The following is a 17,267-nucleotide window of genomic DNA, read 5'->3' on the forward strand; positions in this document are numbered from 1 at the left end:
AAAGCTGGCCCGGTGCACAGTTGAAAGGGATCGGCAACCCTTAATGAAACACGTTAGGAAGAAGAAAACCAGCACTCAGAGCTCAATGCATGCGGGCAAAGCCCTGAGTGTTTATTGCAATGTTACGTTTCGTGGGCGTGCCCCTTCTTCTGACGAAGTGCTGGTTTTCTTCTTCAAAACCCGATAAAATCGAGTGAAACCCCAATTCACTCAACTTTTTCTGGCTTTTTCCCAAATTGATCAAGTTTTTCAGGCTTTGCTCTAATTTTTTGAGTTTTTGTCTAAACCCAGCAAAGACCTTCAGCAAAAACTTCAAATTGAGATACCGTATATACTCGAGTATAAGCCGTCCCGAGTATAAGCCGAGGTACCTCCAAAAACTGGGAAAGCTTATTGACTCGAGTATAAGCCTAGGGTGAGAAATGCAGCAGCCTCTGGTAAGTTTCAATCAAAAAATTGAGGATTTCTGCTCCCATTAGAGGTGCCGGCGTCTCCTTTTTGGATGCCGGCGACCATTCTTGGATGCCGGCGAATATTCTTGGAGACTATTCTTGGAAGCCGGCGACTATTCTTGGACGCCGGCAACTATTCTTGGACGCCGGCGACTATTCTTAGGCGCCGGCGACCGTTTTGCGCTTGACCCGAGTATAAGCCGAGGTAGAGTTTTTCAGCATATTTTGGGGGCTGAAAAACTCGGCTTATACTCGAGTATATACGGTAGATGCATTTCCAATTGACTTATACAGGATCTTGACAGGTCCGAGATGGCGGATTTTCAGATTCAGGCTTTTTTGCAGCATCAGGATATAATAAATCTTGAAAAATGTGAGGTTTTTTTTTTACCCTCTAAAAATGTGCATTTTCTAGTGAAAAAAAACGCACATTTTCTGAGATTTTAACATTAGGGTTTTAATAAATAACCCCCTAAAAGTTCATTTAAAGGTGAACAACCCCTTTAAAGAATCCATCCCTGATGTTGCAGGACTATAAGTGTCCAATCAAATCTTTGAGACTTGAGTTAGACATGGTAAAGAAATGAATTATTAATTTACTGCTTTTTTGCTATAAAATAAGGACTGAAACTGGAAAACTGAATTATTTCCCAGACATTACTCTGTTAATGACAGCTGCTGCCTTACAAGGCAAACACCTTCTCTTCAGTGCAGAACCTTAGCATGTGAATAATAAGCACTGTGCACAATGTAAGCAGTATCACCACATTTGGTGCTCTAGCACCATGGGGACAGAACGTCTGCTAGATAATTTATTCAATATGTTAACACTAACACTGCCACTTGGGCAGAAAGTAAAGCTTTCATATTTGCAGCCTGCTGCAGTGCATACCAGTTTGACAATACTGTCATGTTTTTACTGAATAACAAACGTATGTACAACAGCATTCCCAACTACCCACCTGCTTTTATGTTTAAAATATTAAGTCAAATAGTAAGGATAGTAACCTTAAAGTAAAACTATACCCTGCCCCCGAACAATGTAGGTCTCTATAAAAAGATATTGCATAAAACAGCTCATGTGTTAAACCCTGCTTCATGTAAATAAACCATTTTCATAATAATATACTTTTTATAGTAGTATGTGCCATTGAATAATCCTGGATAGAAAATTGCCATTTTAAAAAATAAGGGCCGCCCCGTGGGTTCTTAAGAATTAATTGTGCACTATTGCTTAAATATTCATTTTGGGGGTAAAGTTTTCCTTTAACTGAAGGTGTCACAGTGGGACCTGGATTTTTACTATTGAGTGATGTTCTTAGAACTACCAGGGAGCTGTTATCTTGTGTTAGGAACCTGCTATCTGGTTACCTTCCCACTGTTCTTTTGTTTGGCTGCTGGGGGGGGGGAAGGGGGGGTGATATCACTCCAACTTGCAGTACAGCAGTAAAGAGTGATTGAAGTTTATCAGAGCACAAGTCACATGAATGGGGGCAGCTGGGAAACTGACAATATGTCTAGCCCCATGTCAGATTTTAAAATTAAATATAAGAAAATATTTTTGCTCTTTTGAGAAAGAATTTCAGTGCAGAATTCTGCGGCAGCAGCACTATTATCTGATGCGTTTTGAAAAAAACATGTTTTCCAATGACCGTATCCCTTTAACAAATACGAGACACCTGGATATAAAAAAAATCATGAAAGCATTTGATTAGCTGGAATTTTTACTCTATCATTTTCAATGGGTTGAAAAATTTAAAAAAAAAACATATTGAAAAAATGCACTAGATATTGCTATAGTCAACTCCCCTTGACTTCTAAATGAACTTGGCAGCGAAATTTTACATTTGAGCTTTACGAATACGCACATATGAGTTATTCTAAGCATAATTTGATTTCCTCATGAGGCAACTTTGGGTGACATCCGAAAAATGAAGTGCTGCATGTTTTCCCACTAGCGATTTACATTTTTGCTGGTAGGAAAGCAATTGCAGGAGATTAGTTGCCAGCAGTAGGGAAGATTTTTCATGGCCAACTAATCTCCTCATCTGTCTGTACACTAAACTTTTCTAAGCCACTGTCCTTTTAGCTAAAGGCGTTTACCCATCTGACTGGAATACATGTCTGGACACGTGGAAACTTCATGAAGGCCCCAGCATAGAGTGCAAGACTTTTAAGGCCAACAAGCTGCATTATAAAACTCACTAATATAGAAAGGATCTCCACTGGGGCTTCTGCCTTCCAGTCCCCAACAACTGGCCTGCTGAAGAAGATTCAGATTTCTGACACCTCCAGATTGTGCATATGTTATGTTTACACAAGTGTTGCTGCAGTGTAGCACATTTACCTAGGATAAAAATGTATGTAAAATAAGGCATCATTTATCCCCATTGCTGTGTATCAGCAGGGATACAGGGAAAAGTTAACACAGGGAAGAACATGAGCTTTGTACTTCCCCTCTTTACTTGCGCTTGCTTTTCTATGTGACCCCCCCCCCCCGCTCAGCAGCACATGCAACGCCCCCATGTACATACCATAAGCTCTGCTGCACCGCAGCTGTAAATCATTAAGAAACATAAAGGATGTTATTCTAGGCCTCATGACCCACTTCAGTTTAGTCAAGCTCTAAAATTCCCATCAAGTAGATTAGATTATATCCAACATTACAGTTTGTGGTGATTTCTATATTGGTTGCATGATACTTCTACACACTATAAAAAATATGATTACGTGAGTGTGTGTGTGTGTGTTATACAGATAAATGACTGGCTAAAACAAAGAAAAATGTTCACACACAAAACATAATCCCTTTGTGCCTTAGCATGTAATATGTGCTGGCCAGTTACAGAAGAGGAGGCCCCAGATAGTGCAGGACATAAGGCCCCATCTAAGGGATGAGTCACATCAGGGTTTCCATGTCTAATTTTCAAAACCAGCCAAATTCAGCTACAAAACCAGCCAAAAGGCACTTTAAAAGTAGCACAATATGTGCAGTCGGTGTTGGACTGGCCCACAGGGATACCAGGAAAACTCCCGGTGGGCCCAGGTGTCAGTGGGCCTTCATGCTTATAAACATTTAGCCTATTTCATAGTCATTCCCTATTTATTTATGGGAAAAATGCTTAATAATGGAAGAATATATTAAGCAGATATAAAAGACTAGGAGAATAAAGAGGTTGAGTGAGGAGAGGAGGAATAATAGTTTGGAAAAAGGGCCCACAGTCTAAGGTTTTCTGGTGGACCCCTGGCATCCCAGTCCGACACTGTGTGCAGTGAAAAAAAAATCTAAAAAAAAATGAATATTTGTGAAAATATGCCTTTTTCTAATTATCACTGATTTGATAATTTTTCTATGAAGCAAAATGGGATGTCCTTTCACCAGGGGTGTAAGTACAAAAGGGGCCCAGGAGGTATAGGGCCCCACGAGTCCCTAATTCATTTACAATTTCAATAAATATTGGTAAAACCTCTAAACATTTTGGTGGCTAGCAGATTTTTGCCCCAAAATTGTCTGAAATTGAAGAGTCACCGTAATTATGCGAGAATGCTTAAGAGGGACAGGATACTGGGGTACAGAGCCCAAAATCTGGTAACTCCCGACTTCTACTCAAGTACTGTAGTCAGGGCCGGATTTACATAGTGGGCGCCCCAAGGCCCACTGCAATTTGTCGCCCCTGTCCCCTCCCCTTTTTTCGTGCAAATTTTCATCATCTGGACCAATGTGGGTGTGGTTGGGCAGCATGCCGCCCCCCTAAAATCCTGCCGTCCTAGGCCCGGGCCTAGGTGGCCTTTCCACAAATCCAGGTCTGACTGTAGTCTTACATTAAACTTGGCAGTTGGCAAATTGTTAAACAAAACTACATTACCCAACAGGCATTGGGAGAGGCAGGCTTGGCACATTAGGGCAAGAAAAAACTTTGGCTGGTTTCCCAAGTACAAACCAACCAAAGGCCAAAAAAGTAACCCAAATCTGTAGCATGGCTAGTTTGTACTTTCAAAACCCACCTGGGCTTTAAATAAGTAGCCCAATTTGGCTGGAAACCCATCAACCTGTTAACCCTGAGTCACATAAACTGGATGTGCAACACCAACAGCTATTGTTCACCCATCCAATGGCCTCCCCCAAGTATCAATAAGAGGGTAATTTTAAACTTGTTTGTTAATGGAATTGCTATTGAAAGCAGTATATGTCTGTCCCTGGCTATTCTTTGCACTGCTGGGACTGACTAGTGAAACAATGTAGCAAATTAGCTGATTGACAGATTGAAGACGCGTGCAGGGCATTGTGGGGGGATGGATTCTTGGCTGGAGCTGGCATTATGGGAGCAGTACTGCTTTCAACGGCAATTACCTTTTTGACATCAGTAATGTATTTATGTATAATGGAAAGGTGGTTAGAAATTTTATTTTTGGGTCCACGTCCCTTTCAAAAGGCCCTTGTCTCCTGTTCCAAAACCAGCTTCCACCAACCGAGTAAATGTTTCCCCATTTTAACCCTTAATTTGTTGTGTCATAACATGTAATGTGTTCATACACACACACAGTCACACACATACAAAAACTGGCTCCTTTGTGGCGCCCAGTCAGTTGTCCGCCGCTGGGAGCAGTCATACAAGTACATTGTACAGTTGTAGGCTACGCTTTTGCCTGTGAGTGGAAAGCAATCAGTGTATTACTACGGTCCAAACAACAGCGGGCAGGGAAACCGAGCACTGCCCTCTCCCAGTCCCCCACCTTGTGCAGGGGCACGCAATCAAGCCACGCCCACTCTCTCCCTCTCACGCTCCCTCGCAGTGTCGTCACCATCATGGCAACAACAGCTGCGCCCGTCGCAGCCCGAGCCTGACCGTAGGGCAAAGTCACGCTGACCGACTGGAGAGCGCGCTCCCGTCATGAGGTTCCGGGTGGGGGGCAGAAAGTGATTGTGGCCACGGATAGTCAGCGCTGAGAGACAGTGCGTAAAGCCCCCTCCATATGTGTATTTATATGGCAAGCCATTTCCATTGGGGGAGGGAGCAGGCGTTTGCGCGCTATGTAGATAGTATGACAGGAAAGACATACATGGACATTGTGTTTGTACATATGCCTGGGAGATAGAGAAGGGCATGTAAGATTTGCGCTACGTAGGCACGAACATTTATTGCCAGAGACGTGTTTGTCCCACAGACATATGTGTATGTACAGCAAGTGCTGCCCAAACTGGGGCCACCAGACACGTATTACCCGTAGGCAGCCCCGCCGGCACACGCTTGCTCCCAGCCTCACGTCGCACACATATTTACTGAGCTGCTGCTGCTGGGCGGTCCCTGTGCGCGGGGAAGTCTCCGGGTTGCAGACACATCTTCCTGTCTGTAGCGGGGGAAGTCTAGAGGAAGCGGAGATCCTGCTACCAGGGGGTTGTGGGAGCCCCCACTGCTCCAGACAAGATGTTCTCGCTGCGCCTTGTCACGGCGGATTATTATTTGGCTGCCCCGTTGCCAGGGCTGGATGTAACAAGGTCCCACTTCAGAGACAGTCCGGTGAGGAGAGTGCCAGTGGTGAGGGTGTTCGGAGCCACCCCTGCAGGTGAGAAACTGACACATTCCTTTTGCTTTGTGAGACATGGCACAGATCCCTAGAGTCAGGCTAGCAAAGACATGGGGCACACCAGGGCCAGGCTCACAAACTGCTACACAGACTACCCCTGGGTCTGCTACACATGGGCAACACAGGTTAAAGCACACACACTGGACAAGCTTTGTCTCAGTGTGAGGTACACAGCACAAGAATAATTTCAGCATTATGCACACAGCCTGTTATATGGCCTGTCCTAGTTCAGGCACCTAGATATGGTAAGTAGGCTATTCTAGGACTAGCAACACAGCTGTGTGATGGGACTATCTGCAGTCATACATAGACTGGGTCAGGGAAACAATCTATGACCACCAGGGGCGCTTTGCCAATGAAGCAAGTTGAGGCTCTCGCCTCAGGCAGCAGCGCCCCACTAGGTACCAGTGGCGGCAAAATGCCGCTCCTTTTACTTTAAGTGCCACATTTCATGTTTTCAAAGTGGATGCGCTAGCGTACTGGCCCTCTCTGCCGCCCTCGTGGACCCCCTCAGGCGCAAAAAGGTAAGCAAACTGGGGAGGAGGGGCGGTAGCAACTGCTGCTGCCTCAGGCGGTGGAGGGGCCAGGATTGCCCCTGATGACCACATGTGGCATTCTGACCTAGGGCCTTGACAGGATTTGTTATACACAGTGTGACATGGGCTAACTTGGGCCAAAATGATACATTGGCATGTTCAAGTACATGTGCCTTCTTTGAGTAAAACCAAGGACCTAAACCAGATCAGGTATATAGGCTCTGACACTGAGCACAACATGTGCAGTCTGGGACATGATCTGGCTATGGGGCAGTGCATTGGCCATCATCAAGGATTTCACACAGTCTTGTCCATGGATCACTCTAGGTTAAACACGATTTAGAAAACTGGCCGTTTTAGATTTGGACACATAGGCAGTGTCGGACTGGGACACCAGGGACCCACCCAAAAACCTTAGACTAGGGGCCCACCAAAGAACCATAGACCAGAGGCCCACTCTCTGTACTATTATTTTTCTTCTCCTCACTTAACCTCTATTCTCCTAGTCTCTATTTTTACATGCTATAATCTATTATTCCATTTATTTAGCCTCTTTGTTCTCAAAGAAATAGGAAATGGCCAGGAAATAGGCCAAATTTTTAGCAGCACAAGGGCCCACTGACACCTGGGCCCACCGGGAGTTTTCCTGGTATCCCGGTGGGCCAGTCCGACATTACACATAGGGCATTTGGCCTGGATTAGCGAGTCTATCTCATACCGGCTGGGTCAAAAGATTTTCCCCACGGTCAGGAACACAAGTTAGGTTATGGCACCTTCTCCATTATCAGGCATACAGGCTGAGTTAAAGGATGCCCCAGGGTTCACCATTCAGGGTGACATTGTCTGTTCCAGGCACATAAGACAGAGCCATTCCAGGGTATATGGATATCCATTCATGTGTCATTCGGAAGAAGAGTTGAAGTGCAGGACAAATCCACAGCAGTAGTCTTAAACTGGCCATAGACGCAAAGATCCGATCGTACGAATCGTGGATTCGTACGATTTTCGGACCATGTGTGGAGAGTCCCGACATTTTTCGTCTGTCGGAGATCGGTCGTTTGGTCGATCGGACAGGTTAGAAAATTTCTGTCGCCTGCCGATAATATCTCTGCGTGTATTGCGTGTATTGATTTTCAGAGGGAGACTGTCACTAGCTTTTGGCAGACATAAGTATCGTACGATTGCTGTCAGGGGCAGAACATTGGGTGATCTGTTCTTATTTGATCGGAATGGTAAAGACTTTGATCTGAATGGTTAGTGGAGGGTCGGGAGATGGGAAAGTCAGATCGTACGTTGATTAGTACGATCGGATCTTTGCGTCTATGGCCAGCTTTAGACTGCAAATTTTATTTGGGGACATGAAAAACACTACATGTTTTGGGCTAGGCACTTTATCAAGTGTGCACTTCAACTCTTCTTCTGATTGATTCTATTGAGAGATTAACACAGCCCCCCCCCCCCCGCAGGACAACCAGCAAAAAAAGTACTTGTAAGTGTAAGGGCACACCTGGTGATTTCGGGGAGATTTAGTCACCTGGTGACTAGTCGCCTCTTCTTTGGGGTGACTAATCTCCCCGAACGCCTTACTTCTGTCTTGCGCCGGCTATAGTGAAAAGTCGCTTGCGGCATGGTACACTTGGCGCTTCATATTCCGAAGTTTACTCGTTAGGCAACTTCGGGCGACTTCGGAATATGAAGCGGCTTGTGTGCCATGCTGCAGGCAACTTTTCATTATTGCCGGTGCAAGACAGAGGGAAGGCATTCAGAGAGTTTAGTCACCCCAAAGAATAGGCGATTAGTCGACAACTAAATCTCCCCGAATCGCTAGGTGTGCCCTTACCCTAACGATGAGCTGCAGCTTATCTATTTATATTTGAACTATCCATTCATGTGTCTGGATGATGCTTTAATTGTGGTCTGGTCAAGAGTCAGGCTCATAGTTGTGAGCCATTTTGTTTGCCAAACTGCAAATTGTTTGTGAATAAGCTCCAGTGTGCCTACACTGGAGCTTATTCACAAACAATTTGCAGTTTGGCAAACAAAATGGCCAGAAACCCATAGCAGTCAGTTTGCTTTGTTTAGGCAGCTACATCTGCAACAAGGAAACCAATATTTGATTGTCTGCCATAGGTTACTTTTAGAGGCTCATTTTCCCAGATTTGGGCAGTCTGTTATGTGTACCACATCAGGACTAAGTACATAGACTTCTACATGGTTTGCCATATTATCAAAGACGCTGGCAAGGATGTGGATTTTGAGAAGGAAAGTAAAAACCACTGAAGATACCAATTTGGTATGCACACTCTAAACTAAAATCTATAATCAATGAACTTTTAATTCAAGGCCAATGTACCTCTTCTCTTAAAAATTAACAGGTCCTGGGTACTTTGTTACTTAGCCCAGCACAACCAGGTGTTTCTTGCACTGAATTACAGGAACAGTAATGCTAATTTTTTTTAGGATGTGTCCAATTTAAGCCCTTCTTATAACAGATATATCACACTTTTACTGCCCTTTTTCTGTTTGTTTGATAGTGACTATATTAGCCAAATGTTCCTCATAGCTCACAGGGCATACCAAGAATGGCAACTAACACCATGCACTTCATAGATCTGTATGTGCTTGCTCATTTCCCTGACCCAAATAGGCACTGGTGCAGGATTACTGAATAGGCATGCAGTGCTGCTGTGCACACACTGATTATGAGAATATCTGGCTAAGTTGAATGTGGTGTAGGCATTTTGTGTTGATAGGCCCAATCACTTGGATCCAGTTTGAAACAGGCTATATGGCTGGTAATGGGGTATGTGGACTTATAGGCAAAAAGCACCAAGATGGACTTACTTGCCCTTTAAGCTGGATGTGTGTGTAGTACAGTGGATTCCAAGAAATACTATATTTCACATGTGTCAAGACCAAGGCAGCTTAAAGGAGAACTAAAGCTCAACTAAAGAAGTAAGCTAGAAATGTTGTACATTATAGTTTGTGCTTCTGTATCAGCCCAAGGCAATCACAGCCCTTAAGCAGTTAAGAGCTGTGTCTCTGAAGATGCCCCAGTAGCTCCCCATCTTCTTTTCTACTGATTCACTGCACATGCTCTGTGCTGTTGTCACTTACTGAGCTTAGGGACGCCCTCATAATATACAGTATATATAGAATATAAATGTCACAATATAAGACTGATTAGTAATTAATACAGATAATTAATTACTACATGGCAACATAGAAACCAGTGCAACTAGCATCAGAATTTAATAATCAGCGCTGAAGCTGAAACTTTAGGCTGGTGCAATAAGTTCAGTATATAATATATGGCATTTTTAGCCCTATTAAGTTTTAGGGGTTAGTTCTCCTTTAAGGGACACCTGTGGTAGGTAAACATGGTGGCACTATTCAGAAAAGTACCTCTGCGTGCCAGCTGAGGAAAAGTTTAGTGATTCTAGTTACTGCTTGGGGGCCAACAATTTGACACCCCAATTTGTTTTTTATTTCCCTACTGTCCTCACACCAAAATGCCCTTAACTATATTTTGTAAACCACATCTGGCGGATGTAGTAAAGGAGACTTTATAAAGATTGCTTTATAGCTTTTCTTTTGTTTTGCATAGCAGGGGCAGAGCATGCACCCTAGAACCAATGTTGGCATGTATAGATATGTGTGATCTAGTTATGCACATGACACAACACAGAGCATGATCTTAGCTGAAACATTTATGTGACCGTGACCACAAGAAATGGTCACACAGATGTATAGCTGCTGTTAGAGATTGACGTTACAGATGCATAGATTGTGTTTATAAAACAGACTAAGCAATGTAAGTACCTTGGGTACTTACACCAGGACTGCATACCATGTATGACCCTACAGCTGTTGCTGAAATGCAACTCCCTAGCAGAATGCTGATTAGGAGAGGTGGTCCAGTAATTGCTGGAGGGCTTCATGTTGGACATTCATCTTGATTATAGGGTAAACATATCCACACCAGGACTGTGGGCTACTAAATAAACCCAGCATTAAGGGTTACTAAAAAAAGATCAAACTTACAAGGACAGCCAGGCTAGCTGCATATGAAACTGGGACACGCTCATTCCGGAATGCAAGTCTTTTAGGAAGTTTATGTCTTGTACACGCTGTCATGGACTGTAACAAAGACATGAGCTATCGGTGAGTGGAAATAACTGTGCCAGAGTGGAAGATGGTCCATGTTTTAGCTGAAGGTCACTGATTGAAAATCTCTTTTGAGTGGAAAACCCAAATGTCTATATTTCTAATACTGGGGCCTTATATTTGGAGGTCACAAATGCTGTCTCACAGTCCTTTTTTAAATGTAAAAATGAAGTCTTAAAGGGATACTGAAATGCGAAAATGCATTTTTTTTTTTAAATTAATTAGTTAATAGTGCTGCTCCAGCAGAATTCTGCACTGAAATCCATTTCTAAAAAGAGCAAACAGATTTTTTTTATATTCAATTTTCAAATCTGACATGGGGCTAGACATATTGTCAATTTCCGAGCTGCCCCAAGTCATGTGACTTGTGCTCTGATAAACTTCAATCACTCTTTACTGCTGTACTGCAAGTTGGAGTGATATCACCCCCTCCCTTTCCCCCCCAGCAGCCAAACAAAAGAACAATGGGAAGGTAACCAGATAGCAGCTCCCTAACACAAGATAACAGCTGCCTGGCAGTTCTAAGAACAGCACTCAATAGTAAAAACCAATGTCTCACTGAGACACATTCAGTTACATTGAGAAGGAAAAACAGCAGCCTGCCAGAAAGCATTTCTCTCCTAAAGTGCAGGCACAAGTCACATGACCAGGGGCAGCTGGGAAATTGACAAAATGACAAATGAATATAAAAAAATCTATTTGCTCTTTTGAGAAATGGATTTCTGTGCAGAATTCTGCTTGAGTAGCACTATTAACTGATTTTCTTAACTTAACTGGTTTTCTGATGACAGGATCCCTTTAACATTCACAACTTCTAGTTCTCTATAATAAACCCATTCTATTTTTTTCATATTTAAAGTTGTGACTCTGAGAGGCTAATCATAAACATAATTTTGCTCGAATATTATATACTTGTCAAGTTTACAGTGTTGCCACTTTTCCTCCCCCTTTAAAATATTAATAAGCTATGTGTGCTGAAGATTATCCTGAACTCTTTGGCTATCCTACGTACTACCGAGCACCAAAAGACACAGTTGTTTAGTCTGGGGAAAAAAAAGGAGAAAATGAAAAGATTCCACCATGTATGGCTGAGTGTACAGTATCTGTTTTTGTGAGTCAGTCAGATTTATAATGCCTGTAAAATGGAAATTCTGCTGCCAGCACTTGATTAAAATGGTAGGTTTGCAGATAGGATATCTGATTCGGAATGCTTGAAACCTAATAGGGGGTCTTTTCAAAGTGTGGAGAACTGTATTTTAGCCTGCTCTGGATAACTGGTTTCAGTATGGTAGATTCCTTACCAATATGCCTTTACATGTGTATTTGGAATAATGTGAATATGCTCACAACCCCCAACAGTAACCTTCTATTGGCATACAGTTCCTTAATTAATCATTTCAGAATGTTTTGAAACAGAAGAGCTATGTGCATTTCTAAAACCAAGTCACGCAGTCAGATTGAGAAGCATGAGCTGAAATGTAATAAAACATTCACAGTAAGCAGTGGAACTGAAGCACATCTTCGCACATTGTTCTGAATACTGACAAGCAGAGGGTACCATCATATAGATGATAGGGGTAAAGCTTTCCCAATTTGGCAGTTTGACCAATTTCAACCATTTATGCTCAACTGTGTGTGGCGAGTTTCCACAAGTTGTCCTGTGATACTTTTGGGTCGCAATTGATATGTCCAAGCTGAAAATGTATTCTGCCAATGCATCTTTTCAGCGGGTTTATTTGCTGATAGAACAAGAAGAGCAGCATATCCTCTTTACTTTTTCAGGCTGTTGTACCAAATGAACATAACGATTACCTACACCTTCATCCCTATGTATGGCTAATGTTTCAGTATTTTTCCTTTTAGACACAGAAGACCCACTATGTAAGTCTGTGAATGTATAGCCACCTTTAGAATATTTGGAAAGCTGAGACTGGAGCTTGCATATGATCAGCATATGGCAGCTCATTGACCTTTCTGGTGGATAATTAGCCACATATCTATTGGGCAGGCTTGAAAGTGGCATTGTGTGAGGTGGTCCATGGTTGTTAATAGGGATGCACCGAATCCAGGATTCGGCATTTTTAAGCATGATTCGGATTCGGCTGAATCCAAATCCTAATTTGCATATGTAAATTAGGGCCAGGGAGAGAATCACGAGTTTTTTTTCACAAAACAAGGAAGTAAAAAATGTTTTCCCCTTCCCACCCCTAATTTGCAGATGCAAATTCGGGTTCGGTATTCGGCCAAATCTTTCACAAACGATTCAGGGGTTCGGCCGAATCTAAAAAAGTGGATTCTGTGCATCCCTAGTTGTTAATGTGGTCCATTCCAAGCTGACCTTCAGAGGACCCTTCGTTAACGGGGGCAAGCGATTGGCTGAGCAGAGGGGCAGATGTTTTTGTGTATGATCTTTAGATAGACATGTTGGGTTAGATTTAAACACTTCATTTGTCAGGTAGGGCTATGCGCATGCTCAAGACCCATTCTGTATTTCCAAGTTAATGTACACAGAATAACTGTATGGTTTGCTGTATTTGCAATCTATAATTTTTTAATAACCTGTATTATGTTTGAAACAAAACACATTTCATTGTTGGTGCTGAAATAACACATTTCCTTTAGGTATTAACTTATTTTCATTGAAACCATTGCAGTGTTTTGGTTTTTGTTTTTTTTAAAGCATTCAGATTTCTTATTATGTCCCACCTTTCTCTCAAATAACCAATGCAACCATAGTGTATTATGGTGGTCAGTTAGAGACAATAGCGTTGAAGCAAGCAATAAAGTAGACGTGGCACTGAATCCTTTTTACTGTATGTATATATGATTGTTAGTTTGCTGTGAGAGGGTGCATAATGCTCCTTGTGATAGTACACAGTGGGAAAAAAGCATCTTTTGTGCCGTTCCATGCACTGCTAACAGGATTTATAAAGAGATGGTGGGGAGACCTCACATGACCTGCCTGTGAGTGAGGTGGGAAGCGCCTCCCTTCATGCGTAGTGTTACCCAGAGGGCATGCAGAGTTGCACCTCTTATAGACACAAGCCTTTGCCTGCTAATCATCAAGGAGGATCTGTCGAATCACCTGCAAGCTGTGCTCTCTCTCCTCCCTTTTCCTATGTCTGCTGTTGTCTCCAAGGTTATTTGTGTCTGCACGACTGTCATTCACAAGTGATGATATTTCTTTCTGTTCCCAGTGCTCTGACAAAAAAAATGTACATGCGCAAAACACATTTTGTAGTCCTGATGATTGAACTGTTCTGTGTCTTGCAGACACAATGATTTTGATGCAATAAAGCTTTAAAATGTACTAATAATTTGCTTTACGGGGTACCATGTGCAATAATAGTAACACTGCTGTTGTTAAAATACATGTCCTTACATTTCTATTTATTTACAGATATGTAAAAGATAAAGTGCTTATTTTTACTTCTGTGTTTGGCTATTGTTCTGTTCAAGCATGTATTAAACCATAACTATTGTTGCCATTGAACTTATTGATTGGTGGTTTTGGCTGGGTTTCAGCATAAATACACCGGTGGGAAAATCTTCAGGTGTAACATAAGCCTAAATGTCTAGGCATGTCTAGGTGATACGCATGTCTAATATGTAGAAAGTAAGTAGTCTGCTGGTATATTACAGTGGTAGGGTGCTGGGCAATGTGTTTCAGAAACATCTTTACGGCCTCTGCTTGCCAGATGCCTGCTTGGCATATTGTATGCATTCATTAATGTGGTTTTGGTTCAGATACAGTGTTCCTTGGCAACCGTTTTTCTGTTGTTGCAGAGTATTTCATGTTTTTTTTTTTTTTAAATTTCTATTCCACCGATGTATTCTTTGTATCAATATTAGGGATAAACTTTACCTGTGGGGCTCGTTTTTTTTGTTCATCGGCAGTGTGAAAGCTTCAGGTTGAATGTTATTGGTGTATATAACCATGATATTAAGTTATTTGTATATATATTGTTATTGAAAGCAGTGTTTGTCCCTTTCTATTCTCTGCCCTGGTGGCTCATGCTGTTGATACAATGTAAGACAATTAAGCTGATTAACAACTGATTAACTGCTGAGGTATTTTTGCAACATTGTTTAAAAAATTAACAGACGGGTTAGACAAATGGTGCTTTCAATCACAAATTGTTTTTACAAATGCTGTAACTTTAAAAACACTGAAACATTTTAATAAATACATTTTTGAAAGTTGATTAGAATTATATTTTCTTTTATTAGGCACATTTTTAATTTGGGGTTGACATACCCTTTAACTTTTAAGTATGTTATAGAATGCTGTATTTCTACCCGTTTTTTAATTTATTTCCCTTCATCTTATTCCTCTTTCCAGCATTGAAATGGGGGTCACTGACCCCAAAGGCCAAAATATATTGCTTGGTGAGGCCAAACTATTAGTTACTTTTTATTACTTCTCTGTTTATGTGGGCATCTCCTATTCATATACCTATCTTTCATTCTATCCACTGCCTGGTTACTATGGTAAATAAGACCCTAGCAACCATATAGTTGCTGAAATATAAACTGCTTTAGCTTCTGAACAAAAAGCTAAATAACTGAAAAACCTTTAAAAAATGAAGACCAATTGTAAAGCGTCTCCGTATAGAAGTGTCTGCCTTAATAAACCAGTCTAGGTCTACTGAAATATTTTTTTTAATATAACAAATTGGGAGTCAGAAATTTTGTTGGCACTTCCAGATGTGCTCAGTTTTTATTGGATTATGGTGGCAGCAATGCAGCTCTCTTGGTTTTGGTATTCATTTGGGCCTTCTTTTTATTTAAAGATCCAGGAATTTAAGGTGTCCTAACAAAATGTTCACTTAGGCTGAGGACACAGATGGCATTGTTTTTTGAGATATAGCCGCCTATGGTGCTTCTTGGCCAGTGGATAATAAATTCCATGTGCTGTAGTCCTTCAGGGAAAATTTTTTATGAAGCTTATATTTTTCTTTGAAAATATCTGTAGCTTACCGCTGGGGATTGAATTTGTATTTTTAATGTTACAGTGAACAAAACAGACCCAAACAAGCTGAACACAGCAGGGTAAGCATGCTGCAGTTGAGAAGGGATTGTATTCCAGAGAGAAGATTTGTACTTATGCAGAATAGGGAAAAACATGCCATGTCAAATTAACTGTTTTATTTTTGGTGCTACTAGTTATGTTTACCAGGTTTACCAAAGAACCAAAAAAAAAAAAACTTGCCTATGCCCATCAGTGTATTACACAGTTAGAATGGTACCAGTGCTTTTCACCAATGAAAATGCATGGTGATACACAAAAGTTTTTTTTTGGAAAAAAGATAGATTGTAGAAATTTAATTTCTGTTTTACATTAAAATACAAATTATGTATTCTCCCAGAACTATTGATAAATGCTTTATTAAATAAAGCATATATACATACATGTACATATGCATACATCCATGTTCCTAAACAGGGTGACCAAAAGAAACATGTCTTTTTTTAAGTATGTATGCAGCAGTCATTTGGATCATCGTTGAACATTTTTGCAAGCTTTTATTCATAGTGAAGCTTAGAAATTCTAAATCAGAAAGAAAGGTCCCTAACTACTGCCATTGATGTCACCATGGTAACCACTATAGTGAGATCTTGAATAAACGTGCAGATGCCCCTAATACTGTCACAGGAAAAAAACATGCTTAAAAAACAGAACACATCTGTCTCATAGTTACCCATTATTTACAATAAAGGCACATTATTTTATAATTTATTAACATGTATTTTTAGAGCACCAACATATTGCACAGCGCTGAATTTTATCGAGTTGTTGGTTAAGAAAATGATATATGTTTTGCTGAGTGAAACAATAGAGCACCTGTGTTTGGGAGATGCTTTGTTAAAAGCATATCAACAGAGCAGAGAATATACCTCCTCCAAACAATCATGGCATCTCCTATTCCTGTAAATTAACATGCAGATAAATGTTTCATATGGCGAATCTGCTATGATAATAGTTTTTATTGAACATTTAATAAAATATTTTTGAAAAATAGTATAATTGGTAAATAGTAACGCTATTTATATATTGGGAATGTTCTTCCTTTTTATGAAGGTAGCTCACATTTAAATTAACGTTAACTATGATATAGGCGACGATATTCTGAATTTAAATCAGTCTTCCTTTTTTATTTTTTAATTATTTTGATTTTTCTCTCTGGTTGCGTCCATATTACTTTAGCAATGAGCCTAGCATATGAATAAGAGAGGTCTGTATAGAAACATAGGTAATAATAACAATAAAATTGTAGCCTCAAGAAGAAAAAGGTTTCTTGACTGCATTATGAAAGCTGGAAGAGGCAGCAGAGGAAGGCAATTGACACTTTGATAAAAGTAGGCTATTACTTAGCCTAATAAACGTTAACTAAAAGTTAAACTTCCCCTTTAACGTAACAGTACTGGACAGGCACTTCATTTTTTCCCCACTAAACATGTAAAACTAGTTGCAAAGACAATCCCTTATATTCTTGATAAAGTACTAAAGCACAAGCCTTGTGCA

At 41.0% G+C, this 17,267-nt stretch overlaps 1 protein-coding gene across 1 annotated transcript in view; it reads left to right on the forward strand.

The window, feature by feature from the left end:
* Window positions 1-5,304: 5,304 nt before the first annotated feature.
* The window catches only part of rev3l.L (REV3 like, DNA directed polymerase zeta catalytic subunit L homeolog), a 105,794-nt gene continuing 93,831 nt past the window's right edge, over window positions 5,305-17,267 (forward strand). The window contains 1 exon segment of the mRNA NM_001170448.1: window positions 5,305-6,017. Within this exon segment, the coding sequence (NP_001163919.1) occupies window positions 5,879-6,017 (139 nt within the window). The 5' untranslated portion in view covers window positions 5,305-5,878.

The sequence above is a fragment of the Xenopus laevis genome, chromosome 5L (genome assembly GCF_017654675.1).
Source record: "Xenopus laevis strain J_2021 chromosome 5L, Xenopus_laevis_v10.1, whole genome shotgun sequence".
Taxonomy (NCBI): Eukaryota; Metazoa; Chordata; class Amphibia; order Anura; family Pipidae; genus Xenopus; species Xenopus laevis.